At 41.7% G+C, this 18,101-nt stretch overlaps 1 protein-coding gene across 1 annotated transcript in view; it reads right to left on the minus strand.

Annotated features, from left to right (window-relative positions):
• GRID2 (glutamate ionotropic receptor delta type subunit 2) overlaps positions 1-18,101 on the minus strand; it is a 368,933-nt gene that overhangs the window by 163,088 nt on the left and 187,744 nt on the right. Inside the window, exons 8-9 of the mRNA XM_088660515.1 lie at positions 14,508-14,705; positions 1,643-1,955 (exon numbers count right to left, since the gene is read on the minus strand). Coding sequence (XP_088516641.1) covers positions 1,643-1,955; positions 14,508-14,705 — 511 coding nt within the window. The remainder of the gene's footprint in view (positions 1-1,642; positions 1,956-14,507; positions 14,706-18,101) is intronic.

An 18,101-nucleotide genomic window follows, 5' to 3' on the forward strand; every position in this document is an offset into this window, starting at 1 on the left:
CTTTGGTGACAGGCGGGGGTGGGGGGAGAGCGGAGAACGATCTCCGCTTCCCCCCCCCACCCCCGCCTGTCACACAGGACAGGTCCGAAGATCGGCGGGCGCTGTTTGCCGGGCTTGTCAAGCCCAGCAAGGAGCGCCCGCCGATCTTTGGTGACAGGCGGGGGTGGGGGGAGAGCGGAGAACGATCTCCGCTTCCCCCCACCCCTGCCTGTCACACAGCACAGGTCCGAAGATCGGCGGGCGCTGTTTGCCGGGCTTGTCAAGCCCAGCAAGGAGCGCCCTCCGATCTTCGGCTCTGTCCCCCGATGCGTGACGGCTCGGGGAAGCAGGCAGGGAGCTCCTGCTGGGTCCCGCGCCTTCGCCTCTCGCTCGGTCGGGGCTACACGACATGGCTTATTTTCGGGGTATGTCTTATTTTTCACCAACCCTTAGAAATCCTGTCATGGCTTATTTTTTGGGGATGCCTTAAAATATGAGAAACACGGTAGTAGTGGTTGTGTGAAAGATCTGGATCTCTCGCCCTGTAAATAAGTATGCACCAATAAAGGTCTTAAAGACACAATGGTGTGAAGTGTCGTTACTCGAGGGTAGCCACCAGCATCCCTGATACCACCCATCCCTGACCTTTAGCCAGCCAGCTTGGCTCTATCTACTTGTCTTCAGAATACACACCTGCCCTCAAGTTCATCACCCAACAGTGCCAGGTTTCTATTCTTTTACACTCTCTACCACCACAGTTTCTCTGCTTGTCTGCCTCTAATCTTATTTCTCGGCCACATCTATCTTGCTTAGATACATTTTCCTTAGCTGCTCATTAAGTTTATCCCTTCTCACCCTCATTTCAGGATTCATCTCTTTACTGAATCATTTTTCCCCACACTGTTTTATTATTCCGTTCATTTTTTCCCAAGCTACTTTCCTCATGAGTCATAGATTCATAGAATTGCAGAGTTGGAGGGGACTCCAAGGGTCATCTAGTCCAACCCGCAACAATGCTGGGATCACAAACAAATAATTCCTGACAGATTGTCATCCAACCTCTGCTTAAAAACATCCAAGGAAGAACAGTGCATAACACTGCCAAACAGTTCTTAGTGTCAGAAAGTTATTCCTCATGTTTCTTCAGAATCTCCTCTCTTTTATCTGGAACCCATTGGTTCAGGTCCTACTCTCTGGAGCAGGAGAAAACAAGCTGGCTCCCTCTTCCATGGGACAGCCCTTCAGGTTTTTTCCCCTTGTTACAAAATTGTACAGACATAAATCATAAAACATGACGTAACTAAAAGAAAACGGGTCACGTCTCTTCCCAGAATAGAAGCCTGTAGGAAAGTCTTCTTTTTTCTTTTCTTCTTCTTTTAAACAAACTCTTTAAAAGGCATAGTTTCTTTTAGGCATTTAATAAATTGCACATAAACATAGTCATGCAAAGCATGTGCTCTGCCACATAGCCAGGTTTGGGGAATGTGTAGCCCTCCAGATGTTGTTGCACTACAACTCCCATCATCCCTGACCATTGGTCATGTTGGCTGGGACTGGTGGTGATTGGAGTCCAACAGCATGTGGAGGGCCACATAGCTCCTGCATCCCTATAATAAGAGCTGGCCTCCCTGTTATTTGCTAGGTAATATTTTTACCCCCTTACCTTGCTGCACGAAGGATCCATAAACAAACCACATAGAGTTGTAGAGAGTCGTTGAAGTCATTGATCCCATTTGCAGACGTGGTGGATTGAGCCAATTTAAGAGGTATACCAAAAGTCCGACCAGCAGCACCGTGCCAGCTATACAAGCCCACAGAGAGAGGTCAAATGGTGCTAAGCAGGCAAACATGTCCATTGTCTTTTCAGCCTTCTGAAGCAGCACACCCACTGAATAGTCCATGTAACGGGTGGTAAAATCGACCACATTTTCCCGATCTGGTGTGATGGTTAATGCGGAAATGCCTATATCAGCTCTCTGCGGGAGAAAGAGCGAGAGAGAGAGGAGAACATTCATTTTCATGAGCAATAGAAAAATTTCAAAACTGCCATTTGATTTATAGCCTTCAATCCTATCTCAGCAAGACAGTTGCCCAGATTTGTTTATTTTAAATATATTCCTTATACAGCCATCCAAATAGCAACTCTGCTAAGGGGAGACAGCAGAATAAACTTGGCTATAAGCTTTTTTAAAAAAATAAATAAATGAGTTTTTTATTAAGGTTGTTTTGTGTTACAAAGCAAACAGATAAACAGGGAAAGGTACATCTGTTGTCTCCACTTTCAATTCATAGTCGTTTTCACAGTTTGTTTGCAATGGTGAGAGAGACTTTTGTCGTAGACATCTTGCAGTTGAGGGAAAGGAGAAGGTAGGAGAGAGGGGGGAGAGAGTTGGGGAATATTGTTCTTTTGCCTATTGGCATCAGGTTATTTCTGGAAGTTCAAAAAGAAGCAGATATTTCAAATGTAAGTGGCGGGTGGGAAATAACTGCTTTTGGATGTTTATCTTGGTCTTTCTTATGGACACTGCTTAAGCAAACTGGAAACCCTTGTGAGTAGTTTAGGACTTCTGTCAAATTAAGGTCTTGTGCTGTCAACTTAGAAATGAATTCCACTCTGCTCAACAGGACTCACTCACTAGTACTTAGGATAGCAGCCTTAACTGATTCACCTGTTCCCTTTTATTTAAATACATTTGCATGTTGCCCAAGCCGCCATAGCCTTTTGAGATACTGAAGAAATATTTTACAATTTAAAGTGTGTGTGAGAGAGAACATAAGGAATCTGCTTTCTACCAAAACTACCATATTTTTCCGTGTATAAGACACCCCCATGTATAAGACATCCCCTATTTTGGGGGACTCCAAATTAAGAGAACATCCCCTCAGCACTACCCTTGTATAAGACGAGCCCCAATTTTAAACCTAATTTTTTGGTTAAAAAAACCTAGCCTTATACACGGAAAACTATGGTAATCTTTATGAAAAATACTTAATGTGGAATTTCTACAAAACAACTCCAGTGGGAAAAGTGGGCTGATTTTGGAATTTTAGCTATTGCTTAGCTCCAGTTATGATTTTAACCCCTTTTGTAGTTTTATATCCAAGTCTATGCACTTCCTGATTGAGCAGAATATTGATTCAATCAAATACATTTGTGATTATTCTAGAAGTTTGTTTGCTGCACTACTGCCTCTGAACCATTAATCCTAAACCTTTTAAAGGCTTTGCATTTTTTCTTAGACTGAGTTTAACATCTTATATAAGATCATCTTTGATAGTCATAAACGTAACATGAACTACCTAAGAGCTAATTGGGTTCATGATTCAGAATGCAACAATGGAAGGATGCCATTAAATCATTAACCATATCATCTGTTGTCTTAGGCTCATTCAGCAAGAAGTTGTACTTGAAACTCACTGGCCTTCAAAAAAAAGCCTTTTGGATATAAGCATTTTGAAAAATAAGTGGTGCAGATATGATGGCTCACAAGAGACTCTCATCCGTATAATTTGGAAAGGCCCTACTATTGTGTCCTTTTAGAAAGATACCATCAACAGAAATAATGTACTCCTCTCCTTAAAGTCAGAAGTCTCATTTAAACATCTTTTTTTCCGAGATACATCCTTGAAATATGGAAGCGCCAAAAATCTACTATACTCTGCACTGCCAGAACATCATTTGTAGCAAAGCATGTTATGTTACAGTTCTGGTAATCATGTCCTGTGTCTCTAATTGAAAATTGGGTTGAAGACCTTTAAGACTTCTCCATTAAAAAAATGAATCGTGTACTGTAAGACAGAGAGATCAGATAAATTTAATGCAATTTGGCAGCCTTTTCTAGAATTGTTTTCTAATTGAATGTTACTCTTTTGCTGGAGTTTCACCCATGCACAAAAAGACCTTTTTAATTTAATATTTTCTCATTATGTCAAAAATCTGCCATTTTTCGAACACTAAATGCATTCTATTGGGAAATGTTGACTGGTTGAGGGAATAGATGTGGGGAGTGTTATTTTTGTTTTATCGCCAAATGAGAAGATAACAACACTGTTCTCATCTCTCTTATTGTGATTTTGTGTTAATCCCCTATTGACGTGAAATAACATATTTGTGATAAAAGAGTGCTTAACTGTGGTTGGACCGTGCCAATAGGCTTTTTGTAGATTTGTTTGTTATACTTCTGCTTGTTCAGAGAACTCCTTTCCTGCCCTTCAGTCCAACACAGGTCATCAAGGCAGTTCTCAATAATAAAAGTAGAAACCAAAATTCAAAACACGTAAAACCAGATCAATAAACACAAATCAATAGCACCAACATAAAAACAGCTGTGAAAACAGCCTCAGCAGCAACATTTTCTGAACTGAATCAGCTTGCTCCAAAGCTTCTGCACCAGAAAAGGGTTGGGGGAATCAGCTATAACATTGGAGAAGCAGAGGTGTGGATGAGCGCGAAGTCAGGCAGATGTCAAGTTTAAGATAGCAAATTAGGATAAGAAAGCAACAGCCAGGCAGACTTCTCACACTGCTCACTCTGAAAATCCAGCTGTTATTCAGCTGGTATTCAAAAGCATATTACTGATGGGTCTCAAACCCTTGGTGAGTTAGAAACTTCCCCTGCTCTGGCTGATTGAGTGGACGCGACCAATAGTGGGTGCAACTGTCAAGAAGGCAGTTTCTGCACATGCTGCAGAGGGAAGTGAGGGGCAGTTGGGAAGGAAGCCCATCTAGGAGAAGGAAAACTCTGATCCTAAACCTCCAGTGCCTTGCAGGATACCTTCAGGAGAAGAAAAGGCTAAGGAGTAAACCAGGCTTCCTCAACCTCAGCCTACAACTCCCATGATCCCTAGCTAGCAGGACCAGTGGTCAGGGATTATGGGAATTGTAGTCTCAAAACATCTGGAGGGCCGAGGTTGAGGAAGCCTGGAGTAAACCATAAACAAATCCAGAGAGGAAAACCTAAGACGGTTGGAAGGTGCCTTGTATGCCTCCTTCTGGTAACTCCTGCAACCAAGCTGGTGCCGAACGTATTGTTCTGCTTTCCTTTGGACCACATCAGTGAGGATGAGCGGGGGCTCTTGTCATCTGGGCAGCCCTGGACCCCCAAACACTGGCCAGGCTTGCATCCTGGGGAGGCCACTTCAGTGCCACTAGAACAGAGGTTTGACTTCACCCCCATTGTCTTTCGTGATAGATGCAGATGCCAACAACGACACCACACACACCACACACACACACACACACACACCAATTTTAGTATGCATATTACTTCACTTGTTTAAAAATGGAGTAAGCCATCCCTGCAGCGTACGAGACCCTACTTCTACCTCTGTTCTGAAGGCACCACTAATTCCACCACTATTTTACACTGAACCTGAATGCAGTACCTCCTTTTACTGCTGATTACAGTACTGGCTTAGCACAAGCAACTACAGTTTCCTTTTTAACAGAGCTCTCTGCATGCCTGCAATTGGAGTACTGCCTTTTTTAATCCAAAGAACCGCACATCCTGTCTGAAGTGAATCAGAACTTTGATTTCTAATTTATTACAAAAGAGTACAATCTACTGTTGGTTTTCCTTTGTCTTGCGGATGTTCTGGTTGCAAAGTAACTTCAGAAAAATGAACATCTCCCAACATCCCTGGCAGATGTTAAATAGCACCTGAAAATGAAGTTACTATACCATATGGCTACCTGTCCTATACATAACAACCACGCTGCCTTTGTTCCTTCCAGACCCATTTAAGATATGAAGAAGGCTATTAATACATCTCTTGATCTAACCAGCTTACTGCTCAGCACATCTCAAGAGACAGCAGTCACAACTTCAGTAGGTGTTATTTTAACTTTCTTTTCACATGTGCCATTATAACAGCAGCAAAAGCCAAAGATGGTGTTTGAGGCAGTCACGTTAATGTGTTGTGCTTTTTTTTTCTTTTAAGGAAATTAAATACTGAATAAGTGACTGACTGTCCTTTTTTTGAAATATGAAAAAGAATATTTAAATGCTCAAAAAGCTTCTACTCATTTGAAGTAATGAGCTTTGCCTGTGATTGAAGCTGCGTGAGGTCCTTTATTGGAAGCTGAGCAGAGTGGAGGTGGGGGCAGGAAGAATGCGTGAATGGTTGGATGGGATCAATCAACATACAACTGTATTGAACATTGGGGATTTTCTTTCATCTCTGCCTAATGATGGCAATGTATCCTCCTTGCCACTCTGTAAAATGAACTGTATCTGGCATCTAAAGTCATGCAGAATGGTCTGTGTAGGAAAGAGGAATGGATCCCCTTTGACTGTTCTATATATTCAGCCCCATCGGCCACTAAAGGTTTTCCTGGACAATGACATATCGGCTTGAGGAGATAGACATTTTTCTATCATGAGGAAAAATACTACATATACATTAACATAGCATATCAGGGAGAAGGTGAGTCTGAATACGGCAGTTGTGCATGTACAAGGGATATTTAGACATTCAATCTCGAAGCCGCAGCTTGAATACTGACATTTATTTATAAAAAAATATTTGCATATACCATGATTTCATTTTAGAAAAAAAAGAAAAGTGCTTTACTATATATGTGGGAATTTAAGTTGAGTGGTTAATGTGTATAACAACTGACCACTGTGCATATTCACCTAATGGAGAATGTGCAAATAATCCTTCCCAGGAAGAGGGCATTGTGCACATTTCCTGGACAATATACATAATCTCCAATAGGCTTTGGGAAAGGTGTATGAGGCTACCACCTTGCTGAATCTAATTGGCCTGGCTCTGGTCTGTGCTTAGGTGGGTGCCTGAGAACCACATGCACACCACTTTGGAAATCCCTGACAAAAGAAAGGTGAACTATACATGTAAGAACATAAATAAAATTAATAATGTAATTCATACCCTCCAAGTGTCCCTATTTTTCATAGACAGACTCAGAATTACAGAAGTTTTCCCAGTTTCTGATTTGATATCAGAATATCCGGGTTTTCCTTGTTCCTCTCCTCCATGTCTCAGAGAACAATTAGAAGTGGAGGGTGGGTGTGTTTGCGTAAGTGCAAAGATGGAGTCTTGTTTATCCTGAAAATAAAATCCTGTACCAAATGAAGGGAACAGTGATGTTGGCATATGAAGTCCTTCCTATAATTTTGAAGGAAAAGGTCACCAAACCACTTTAAATTCTTTAATTGCTATGCTTCAGCAGCTACCTATTTCTTAGGAAATGCAGGGAGTGTTGATTCATTGTAAAAGGAGCTTTGCATTGTCTACTCAGAAGTAAGTCCCACAGTATTCCCAGGTAACTGGGTAAAGATTGGGCAGCCTTACAGGCAGTGCAAGACAGGAGTGCCTGGCGTGCTATGGTCCATGGGGTCACGAAGAGTCGGACACGACTAAACGACTAAACAACAACAACAACACTGCAATCCCAAGCATTTTTACTCAGAAGTAAGACACATTGAGTTCAATAGCATTCTCATAGTTTCCACTATTATTAATAGCCCACCTTTTCCCTGACAGGGACTTGAGGCAGCTTACAGCTAAATTTTTTTATTTCATTCTGTTTATCTGTGGAAGGTGTTGTACACAATCCCTTCCCTCACACATTTTTTTATCTTTACAAAAGTCCTGAGAGGTAGAATTGGTGGAGAGGTTGTAATTGGCTTGATGTAGATGGATATATGACATTTAAAATTTAAAAATATGATGTAGAACAGAATATCCCAATCTGGTGCCCTCTAGGTTTTTGGACTACAACTCCCATCAGCCCGAACCAGCACAGTCAATTGCCAGGGGTGATGGGGCTTGTAGTCCAAAACATCTGGAGGGCACCAGGTTGGGGAAGGATGCTGTAGAACAATTGCAACTATCCATTTGTGAATATTCAATTTAGGTTTTTGTAGAAGCACTTTCCCAGTATTGAGGTTCACTTCTAAAATGACATTAATTGCTTGTCACTTACTTTATTAGCTCAAAGAGTAAAACAAGGTTTCATTTGTTTGAAAATAAACAGTAGCAAAATGTGAGTCACTCTTCACAGTCAAGGTGAGAGCAGTCATCACTGTCCAGGTGAACTAGCCTGATTTTTGATAGGCGTGGCACCCCGGTGACCTGCCTAGAACTTGTGCAAAAGCATCCCAGTGGTGGTCCACGGCATCACTGAGCTCCTGAAGGGAAGCATTTCTAATGATATGCAAATAAAGTCAAATTAGCTCAAAATTGGAAAGGAAGAAATGTGAAAATGCCTATCATTATCCTGTCAAAATTAATCAGAGAAACAGCAGTTTGTACAAGCCAAGGTTTGCTAAGTGATCCATGGGAAAAAAAGAAGATAAAATATGTGCAATTGTGTCAATATTTAGATGCAAAGGTGCCAGTTCAAAGTATAAACATATAAAGTGGGGCATACAAGCCTCTTATAGTGACTGTGAAAACATCACCCAATAGCAGTTTTTACCATATCGTATTATCCAATTTGCTTAACAAATTTAACACAACATTAATCAAAGATAAAGTTCATTTATTAACATAGACTGCAAGGGATTGCTTCTAGCTTTAAAATTAACAAGAATTAGGGATAGCATAGTCAGTTAAAATATGTGGACCACATCATCATCACCATTACTATTATTAGTTTTTATCAGATTTATTGGCTGATCTTCAACAGAAAATATCAGAGTGATGAACAATAGCTACACAGCAAATATTGTGCCCACATATAAAAATACAACCAACTAGAATAATAAAAAAACACAGCATCAGTATTAAACATCAAAATCACTAAAAAAAAACCTAACAAGAGTTGCAACAATAGTGGTACAACAGGGTGTGGCCAATCCAGTTACTTCCTAATGCTTTCATAAAACCACACATCTCCACAGTGCCACCAAAACTAACCAATGAGGTGCTAAGCCAAGGCGCCTGAGGCAGGGAATTCCATCAGGGGGGCACCACCACTAAGAAGGCCTTGTCATGAGCTACTGCAGTGGCGACTGGTCCACGTATTGACTAGAAAGTGGAGAATTACAAACAAGTAGCAAAGGCGGCATGGGGGAAAACTGCCCAATATGTGTGACAAATTTTAACAAAAGTAGGTCTGCATACACAGTGGAACCTTGACTTACGTATGGCTCTACTTATGTACGATTCCAGTTATGACCTTCAGTAGGTGCTTCAACTTATGAACTTTTCTCTAGATATGAACAGAGTCATTGCCAGCAGTCCGGAGCTCGTCCAGCCAGCTGTGGGGCAGCGCTGGGGCCTCTGCCACTGGGGAGAGGACTTGCCAGCAGCCCAGAGCAGCGCTGAGGTCCTTGCTGCTGGAGAGAGGGCCCCCATCCCACCCCCGAAGCTGTGGAAGAGGTGCTGCCTGCAAGAGGCAAAGCAGGGCACACTGCAGCCCCAAACCCCGCCGAGGAACTAACCTGAGTAAGTCCAGAGAAGAACCTGACCTGGCAAGAAAAAAAGTGACCCTGGCCGAAGTGAATCAGCTCTTTAGTGACCCTACCCCCATCCCCAGCTTGTAGCCAGGTAAGCCCGCCCACCCTCAGTGCACGTAAGGAAAAAAAATTGCTATTTTTTCCCATCTATAATATTTTATAGTATAGTGGTACCTCGGGTTACAGACACTTCAGGTTACAGATGCTTCTGTACAGAAATAGTACCTCGGGTTAAGAACTTTACCTCAGGATGAGAACTGAAATCGCATAGCAGCGGCGCGGCGGCAGCGGGAGGCCCCATTAGCTAAAGTGGTACCTCAGGTTAGGAACAGTGTCAGGTTAAGATTGGACCTCCAGAACAAATTAAGTTTTTAACCTGAGGCACCACTGTACAGTACATTGATTATTTCCTTCATTTTATGGATCTATGGTCTCGTTAGACAGTAAAATCCGTGTTAAATTGCTGTTTTATGGGGTGTTTTTCATCGTCTAGAACAGATAAACTCACTTTTCCATTACTTTCTATGGAAAAGTGCACCTCTACTTATGTATGTTTCTAGTTATGACCGGACCTCCGGAACGGATTATGGTTCTAAGTAGAGGTTCCACTGTAGTGAGTTTAAGTGATGTCCTTAAATAACAAGTATCTGCAGTGAGTTACCTTGCCCTGATTATTCCATGCAGGCACCCGTAACTTGAGAAAAAAGCTAAGGTTGCTGCTGGTTACTGAGAGGCGGAGGCTGAGACAATGGGTAGGTGGGCCCAGTGCAAGCAGAGCAGGGGGAGTATCTGATTGGCTCTGCCTCTGAGACTGTACCACACAGGCCCCCCTTCTGCCTTGCCCCTTCCCCTCTTGGTAATCTGCATTGGAAAGCCAGATAAGCAACACCACCACACTGCTTTGAGCCCTGGAGGTTTAATCCCTCTGAACACTGGCTGATATTGGAGGAATGCAGCTCACAGATAACCCTCCAACTCATCTTGAATATGAGCAGGCACAGAATCTTTTACTTACTGATCTGGAGCCTGAGTTATAAGGCTCAAATGGTGAAACAATGGGAGGCTCTCCTAGTTCATTCTCAAGTTAGGGGTGCCTGCATAGAATCATCAAGTTGTTAACTCCCTGCAGATCCTTGTTATTCCATAGTGTTGTGACCTTTAGCCCCAGTTCCGCCTTGTGTTCGCAATCCAGGATGTGGGAGAAGTGAAATTCGTTTTGACTTCTCAGAGGGTAAATGTGAATAACAGAGGTTTGGCCGATATAACATTAATGCATGCAAACAGCATGTTGGAAAAAAACCCTCACCCCAGTTCAAGTTTAAAAATTTAGCACTACAAGAGTTGCACTGCAATTGTAAACATTTATGATATTTATCTATATGAAAAAGCTCCAGTTGGCCAGAGCTCTGTTTTAAAATATCTGATTTAGTTGCTTATTCATCACTGAATTATGATGAAAATGTGATGAATTTTAACAGGCCAACAGACTGATAAATGCTTTGCACCATAAGGCTAAATAAACAAGAGGAGCATCATCTTAGTTTTTCTGGGAACTCTAGAAGGTGGGAGTTCTCACACATCTTGGAGAAAATGCCACACAGGTGCAACACATCAAGCCCTGCTCTATTTTGATGCAGAAAATTTGTACTTGCCATGGCAACTGCCACCTTCTGAAGTATGACTCCTGCAGTGGCACCTTTGAAATCTGACACGCCCCCTCAGCGAGGGGCTCTCAGCAGCCTGTCGTGCAAATGCTACTATTTTCCACACCATTTGTGTGCAGGCATAATTTTATGACTCAGCGTATCCTCAAATGCCAAGATCCATGCAAGCTCAAAGACACCACCCCAGAAAGCAATGCGCGACGGAACATCAGCTCAGAATTGGTTGAAATGGCTACTGCGTTAAGCTGTAATCAAGTTGGACTGACAGTAGGGGCGGTGGTGGATTGGGCTGGGGTGCTCTGCCCGCATCACTCCACCAGCATGGAGCTACTTATTTCATGCACTGAATGTGCAGACGGAAGTGCTTCTGGTCCGAGCCTGACTGCTGTGCCAGAACCACGGCTGAAGTTGGTTACAGGGCTGCAGATGTGGTGGCCCCACCTCTCCATTCTTCCCCACCCTGGCTAGGTTTGGTTTGCATTGCCAGGCAATGCCAGGCAAGGCAGAATTGATGGTATGTACATAATGGACTCTCTTGTCTTTAGCTTCAGTTCATTCTTATTTAATTTAATAATATGCTGACTGGTGAGAGGGCTTACTCAGTGGTGGCTCCTCATTTGAGGAATGCCTTCCCTGGTGATGATCACCTGTCTCCCTTAGTATCAGGAGAGGAGAGTATTCTTGTGTTCAGGTCCTGCTGGTTTCCCACAGGCATCTGGTTGGCCACTGTGAGGACAGGATGCTAGACTATATGGGTCACTGGCTTTTAGCTTAGTCAATGCAGCATGGCAACTAAGTCAAGGTTTGGCTTAGCATGTCATCTGAACCTGGCTTCACGGTTTAGCTTGATCTTCCTAAAGCACAAGCTGTAGCCAAGGTTTGTTGTTGGCTATAGATCTTGGTTAAGGAGGAGAGAGTTTAATCATGAACTTGGGACTGGATGACACACTAAGCCAAACCTTGGCTTAATTCCTACATCACACTGAGCTAAAAGCACAAGGCAGGAGCAAAGCAGGTGCAAGTATCTTCCTGAGTCCCAGGATATTTGCACAGTCCCAGTATGCCATAGCTTGGCTTACCACGCCAAGTGAACGAGGCCAACACATGGTGAACATTGTAATGAGCACCCATCTGTCCCAAGAGACAATGGAGTGTGTCTCCGGGGGTGAAGTCAAACTGCTGCATTAACAGCAGCAAAGCTACCTCCCCAGGGTGCACACCTGGGCAGGCAATGTGTATGGAGATCCTGGACTTGACCAGACAAGACCTCCTCTTGGCCTTACTGATGTGGTCCAAAGGAAAGCAGAGCAATGCATTTGGCATCAGTTTGGCTGTAGGAGTTGCTGGAAGGAGGCATACAAGGCACCATCCAACCATCTTAGGGACTCCAGTCTGGATCTGTGTAGGATTTAGTCTTTAGCTTTTTCTTCTCCCAAAGATATTCCACAAGGCAGTGGAAGTTTAGGGCTAGAGTTTTCCTTCTTTTAGATGGGGTACATTCCCACGTTTATGAGACCCATCTGCCCCTCACTTTCCTCTACAGCATGTGAAGAAACCACCTTCTTAACCATTGGACCCACTATTAGTCTTTCCAGCTCAATCTGCTGGAGCCTCTCTTTGCATACAGAGGATGTCCCTAACTCACTGAAGGTTTGAGACCCAGCAACTACCCTCACCTGGTTTACTCAGCAAATCTAAGCCATTCCCGGGGTATGTCTACTGTCACATGCTGACGACAGCTTCTAGGAGCCACAGGTGATAGCTGAGTGCAGGGTGGGGACCAAAGGTGGAGAAGTAGCACAACGTATCCCCCACCAGAGGAATTATCCCTCTCCTAACACCCCACACACCCATACATAGAAGGTCATATGTTGTGAGCAGAGAGCTTCAACATAATTTCTTCACAACCATGAAATCGCAGCCTACTGAATCACACAACCCCACTAAAAAATAATATAACTTTGACACTGTAACTAAAGTTCTAAGAAGCTCCTATGAAATATTTTAGACATGGTCAAAGTGGCACTTCCACATGTACCCACATCTCTGACACATCTGATTCCTTAGCCATCTTCCTCAAGGTAAGTTTCCATTACCTGAAATGACAAGCTTTATTTTGAACCTTGAGTTCTGCATAGATTCAGTCCAGGGGAGAGAAATATGCCGAGGATCAAAAGTGAAATGAACAGTGAATATATTATGCTTATTTCCTTTAATTTATTTGTTGTGGTAAACATTTAATGCAGAATTAATTAGAAATGGATGGCTTATTAATTACAGATTAGACTGTATGTGCCCAATTCACACATCTACACAACGTAAATGTTATTGTGCATCAATAAAACATTTTCCGTTGATCGTATACCTCAGTTATTATTCATAGCTATCAATACTTTTCTCTAAGTGCTCTGCATTATTTATGTAATGGGCTAGCCATTAAAGCTCATGCCATATTTTTCTCCCCATAATGGTTTGCCCTGCTTGCTTATAGCTCGTTTTGACAAATTAACCAGTGATACCAGGAATGCAGCCTTTGCTTTCTTTTGCTGATGCTCTTTCTCTTTGCCTTCTTGGTGCAAGTGAGGGCAAAGAGGGCTCAATTACCCTCACAAGCACATGTTTGAGGTTTGGTGCTTCACTAACCCTAGTGAAATTCTCAAATCTGATTGCACCAGAGTGGATGCTACGTTAACACATACCTGGTTAAAGGAGCCTGGGCCAGTTTGGGGAGAGGGGAGCTCATATTTAGACATGTATTAGTTTTTAGGCATTGGATTAGGTTCCCAACTACATTTTTTTCTTTACATTTCCCTGGGGAAAAGCAGTGGGGCAAGAGGAATTATGGATATGCCCACAGACACAAATCTGAACCTTTAGCATCATTGGCCCAGCCCTTCCAATAGAGATTTAGCAGCTGTCTTCCATTTTATCCTTTAAAGACTTCTGAAAACCGTTCTTTATGACCAGGCTCATGCAGACAATTAAGATAAACATCTGCTGTAATAGTTAGCTAGTGATCTGTTTTGTATTTTTATGGGTTTTTTTATTGCATACATATAATAGTTGTAAAGAGCTTTGATTTTTTTAAAAAATAAAATTGTGCTACATAAGTATTTTAAAACAAACAAACAAACAAACAAAACAAGTACAAAATGCAAGGTGTGCAAATGAGAAGGAACTACAAAAAGATAAAAGGTAGATATTTGTCTTCTATATATAAAATAATAATAATAATAATAATAATAATAATAATAATAATAATAATTTATTTATACCCCGCCCATCTGGCTAGGTTTCCCCAGCCACTCTGGGCGGCTTACAACAGAAAAATGAAATAAAAAAATTAAACATTAAAAGCCTCCCTAAACAGGGCTGCCTTCAGATGTCATCTAAATATCTTCTAAATTTTTTAAGGCAATAATTACCTACATCCTTACCTTAAATACTAGTTCCCCTATCAAACCGTTCCAGGTCCCGTTTTCCAGGGGGCGCCCATACTTGTGATCTGGAGCAACATAAATTTCATACGTGAAGCCAAGATATGTGGATAAGGATTCCAAGACATCGATGGAAAAGCCCTGGTATTTCTTTGGTTTCCCCAAAACATTTTCTGACACCATCACAAATGGCTCCTCCTAAACAGGGAAGAAAAAGAGGCATCTGAAGTAGCAGCGATGTAATGACTTTTTGCACTGACTGCAATGGAAAGAAACGTTTTCAAAAACTTGTTTTCTGTTATTTCTATGGTTCTATGAATTATTGTTACAGCACTGCACCACTTTCCATAGCAGCACAGCCTTCCACAGTTGTTATTCAAACCAAGGCAGTGTCAAATTGCTATTAAACTTTCTTTCCGCAGCATCATGAGGATCCCTGCCAAAAATACAGCAAATAATCTAGCTACTCGTGGCAAATCATCTTTCAAGATTCCCTTTAGCTGGCCTTTGGCAAATTGTTATGTCTTAACTTCAGTTCCTAAACTGTACATTGAGAGCTGCCACCCAGACTGGCTGTGAAAAGGAATAAAAACTTCGAACCATGTATGCATAGCATTTTGCACTAAACGTTTTTCGTGTTTAAAAGTAAGTTATTAGTCCCCAAAGTTCAGGAAAGTGGTTCAAATTCTATCTGACCATGCCTACCTTTCTTGTACTGCCATGATAGATTGCATGATGAAACTGCTGCAGTATCATGATAGATGGAACATGCATTACAATGGGAATCCATTTCATTTGATGCAGCCTGACAATGAGGACAAGGAGTTTGTAACAACAAAGCCAACATGTTCTATTGACCCTCTCAGCTTATTAAAGTTTGCCAAAATTGTTTAACTGGGTGGATCCAAGGTGTGGGCAATTCATCTTTATGGGAGGGAGTGGTCCTGACCATCTCAAAATAGGCAGTGATTCAATCACTCCAGAAAAGACTCATTGGTTGAGATAACTACCACCCCTATGCAAATACCCCCTTCTGCGGGACTCTGCTATTTTCACTTGACCATGGTATCCTCCTGAACAGACACTGTTCTGAGATAGTTATTGGGGGCATTGTTTGACCATCGTTCTGGTCCTATCTCCAGTGGCAGTTTCAGGTTCGAATCCCTGCAATGGGGTGAGTTCCTGTTGCTCGGTCCCAGCTCCTGCCAACCTAGCAGTTCGAAAGCACACAAAAAAGTAGGGCTGTAAATGGAGTTTCCGTGCACTGCTCTGGTTTTGGTGTTCCATTGCGCCAGAAGCGGCTTAGTCATGCTGGCCACATGACCCGGAAAAACTGTCTGCAGACAAACGCCGGCTCCCTCGGCCTGTAAAGCGAGATGAGCGCCGCAACCCCAGGGTAATCTGCGCCTGGACTTAACTGCCATGGGTCCTTTGCTTTTACATTTTTATGCATGGTTTATTGTCTCTGTGTTTGGCTGCTTGATTTTAAGTCATTTTGGGTTTCCCTGGGCAAGATAAAGCAACTAACAAATTTAATAATAATAATAATAATAATAATAATAATAATAATAATGGCCTCTATGATTTGTTTTTTATATTGATTATGCCCCGTGTATGGTTTTGCTATTGTTTGTATTGTTCTGTATCAGTTTGTACATATTCTTATGATAAATGAATAAAAAACTATAAAATAAAATATTTTCTCATCCTTTATATACCCAACTAATGATTGCATTCTTCAAGACAAGGCACCCTGCAGGTACAATTCTATCCAGTCATTCTGCACGGTGTCATGATCAGGCCTTCCCTGTGGTGGCAACTAACCTTTGGACAAACACAATTTACACTGTCTTTGTAATGACTGTTGCAATCTTTCCTGTTTCAACAAGTCTTTTAAGTGGAGATTTTTATCCTAGCTCATATTTTTGTTGGATTTGAAATTGTTTTGATGTATGCAATTGTTTCAGCTGCTCTTATTTTAAGATTGTTTTTATACAAGTAATTGCATTAGATATGTTTTTATTGTAATGTGGAATTGCTTTGAGAAGTTCATAGGAAGTAATTCATAAATAAAAAAAAATAACAACAATGGTTTAAAGCAAGAAACTTCTATCAATCTGCAGCAGCCAAAAACAGACATTATTCAACAAAAGGATCCCATTAAATAGTCATCCAACATGGTTTTATTATAATCACATGAAACATGATCTCAAAATAGGTTATTAGAAATGAAAAGGGAGAACCATTTCAGTTTTCCTCAGCAACTACTCTGTGCCACATACAAAAATAAAAATATCAGAAATATTACGCCACTGAAAACCTGTGTGCTTATTAAAGAAAAGCAAATAATAAATTAGTGATAGTCATTAAGGTGTCAGATTCCCCATGCAAAAAATCTGATCAGCTAGAGTAAATGAGATATTACACACACACACAAATCTTTGTAGTTTATCAATCCAAATATATTATGCAGTGTTTTCTGGATCTGTTTGGAAGGGGGAAATGAGTGGTTTGAGAATGATGTTTCATATACCGGTATTAGGGTGGATTTATTCACATCTGTTGTCAGGTTTATTAGGTAATAAAGGTAAAGGTACCCCTGATCGTTAGGTCCAGTCGCAAACAACTCTGGGGTTGCGGCGCTCACCTCACTCTATAGGCCGAGGGAGCCGACGTTTCTCCGCAAACAGTTTTTCTGGGTCATGTGGCCAGCAGGACAAAGCCGCTTCTGGCGAACCAGAGCAGCACATGGAAACGCCGTTTACCTTCCTGGCGGAGTGGTACCTATTTATCTACTATTTTATCCTGGAAAAAGCTTTACATCTTGATTTTGTCTTTTTTTAAAAAAAATTAAGTTACAAAAAGGGGGGAAATCAAATTTTTACACACACACACACACGTTTACATTAAACCATAGTCCATATCAGTACCTATGGGGTTCCCTGAACCCCTGGAACTGGGCTGCAGGTTTCAATTAACATGGCAAACAAGTTTGATGATTAAGAAAACATACTTCTGTTATGAAGAGTTACTACTACTAGGCTTATTTTGCATACATCTAAGCTTTTGTGTAACTGTCAGAACCTTTATTTGTTAGTTTCTTTGCACTGTCTTTCCATCTGACCTCACTGCTTACTGCCACTCCCATGGGAATAAAACTTCATGCATTTGAGGGAGCAGGACTCCTATGGCAATAATAAATGTGTTAAGTCTTCAAGTTGCCACAAGAGTCTTGCTCGGTTTTGCTGCCAACAGGCAAATGCAGCCGCCCCTCTGGAAATCTCAGCTGGGAGATTTTAGCTTCTCACCGAAACCATGGAAACTGTCTTTATGACAATTTGCAATCCGATGTAATTGTTAATCCCCAGGGGAAGGAGGGGTGTATTTCACAAACTAACAGATGCAGATCGAAACCCAAAAATCTTTTTCATCTTTCTCCTGGAGATAAAAAGGGCAATTATTTTATTTCTAGCTAATGTTTGATGATGATCATAATAAAAATAAAAAGGTGAACCTATCTGGAGATGGCTAGTGAGACCATGCACAGCTGGAAAAGAAAAGAGAAAGCAACAGTTGAGGAGGGATTTCCCCCCC

The sequence above is a fragment of the Zootoca vivipara genome, chromosome Z1 (assembly GCF_965207765.1).
Source record: "Zootoca vivipara chromosome Z1, rZooViv2.hap1.1, whole genome shotgun sequence".
In the NCBI taxonomy this organism is placed as follows: Eukaryota; Metazoa; Chordata; class Lepidosauria; order Squamata; family Lacertidae; genus Zootoca; species Zootoca vivipara.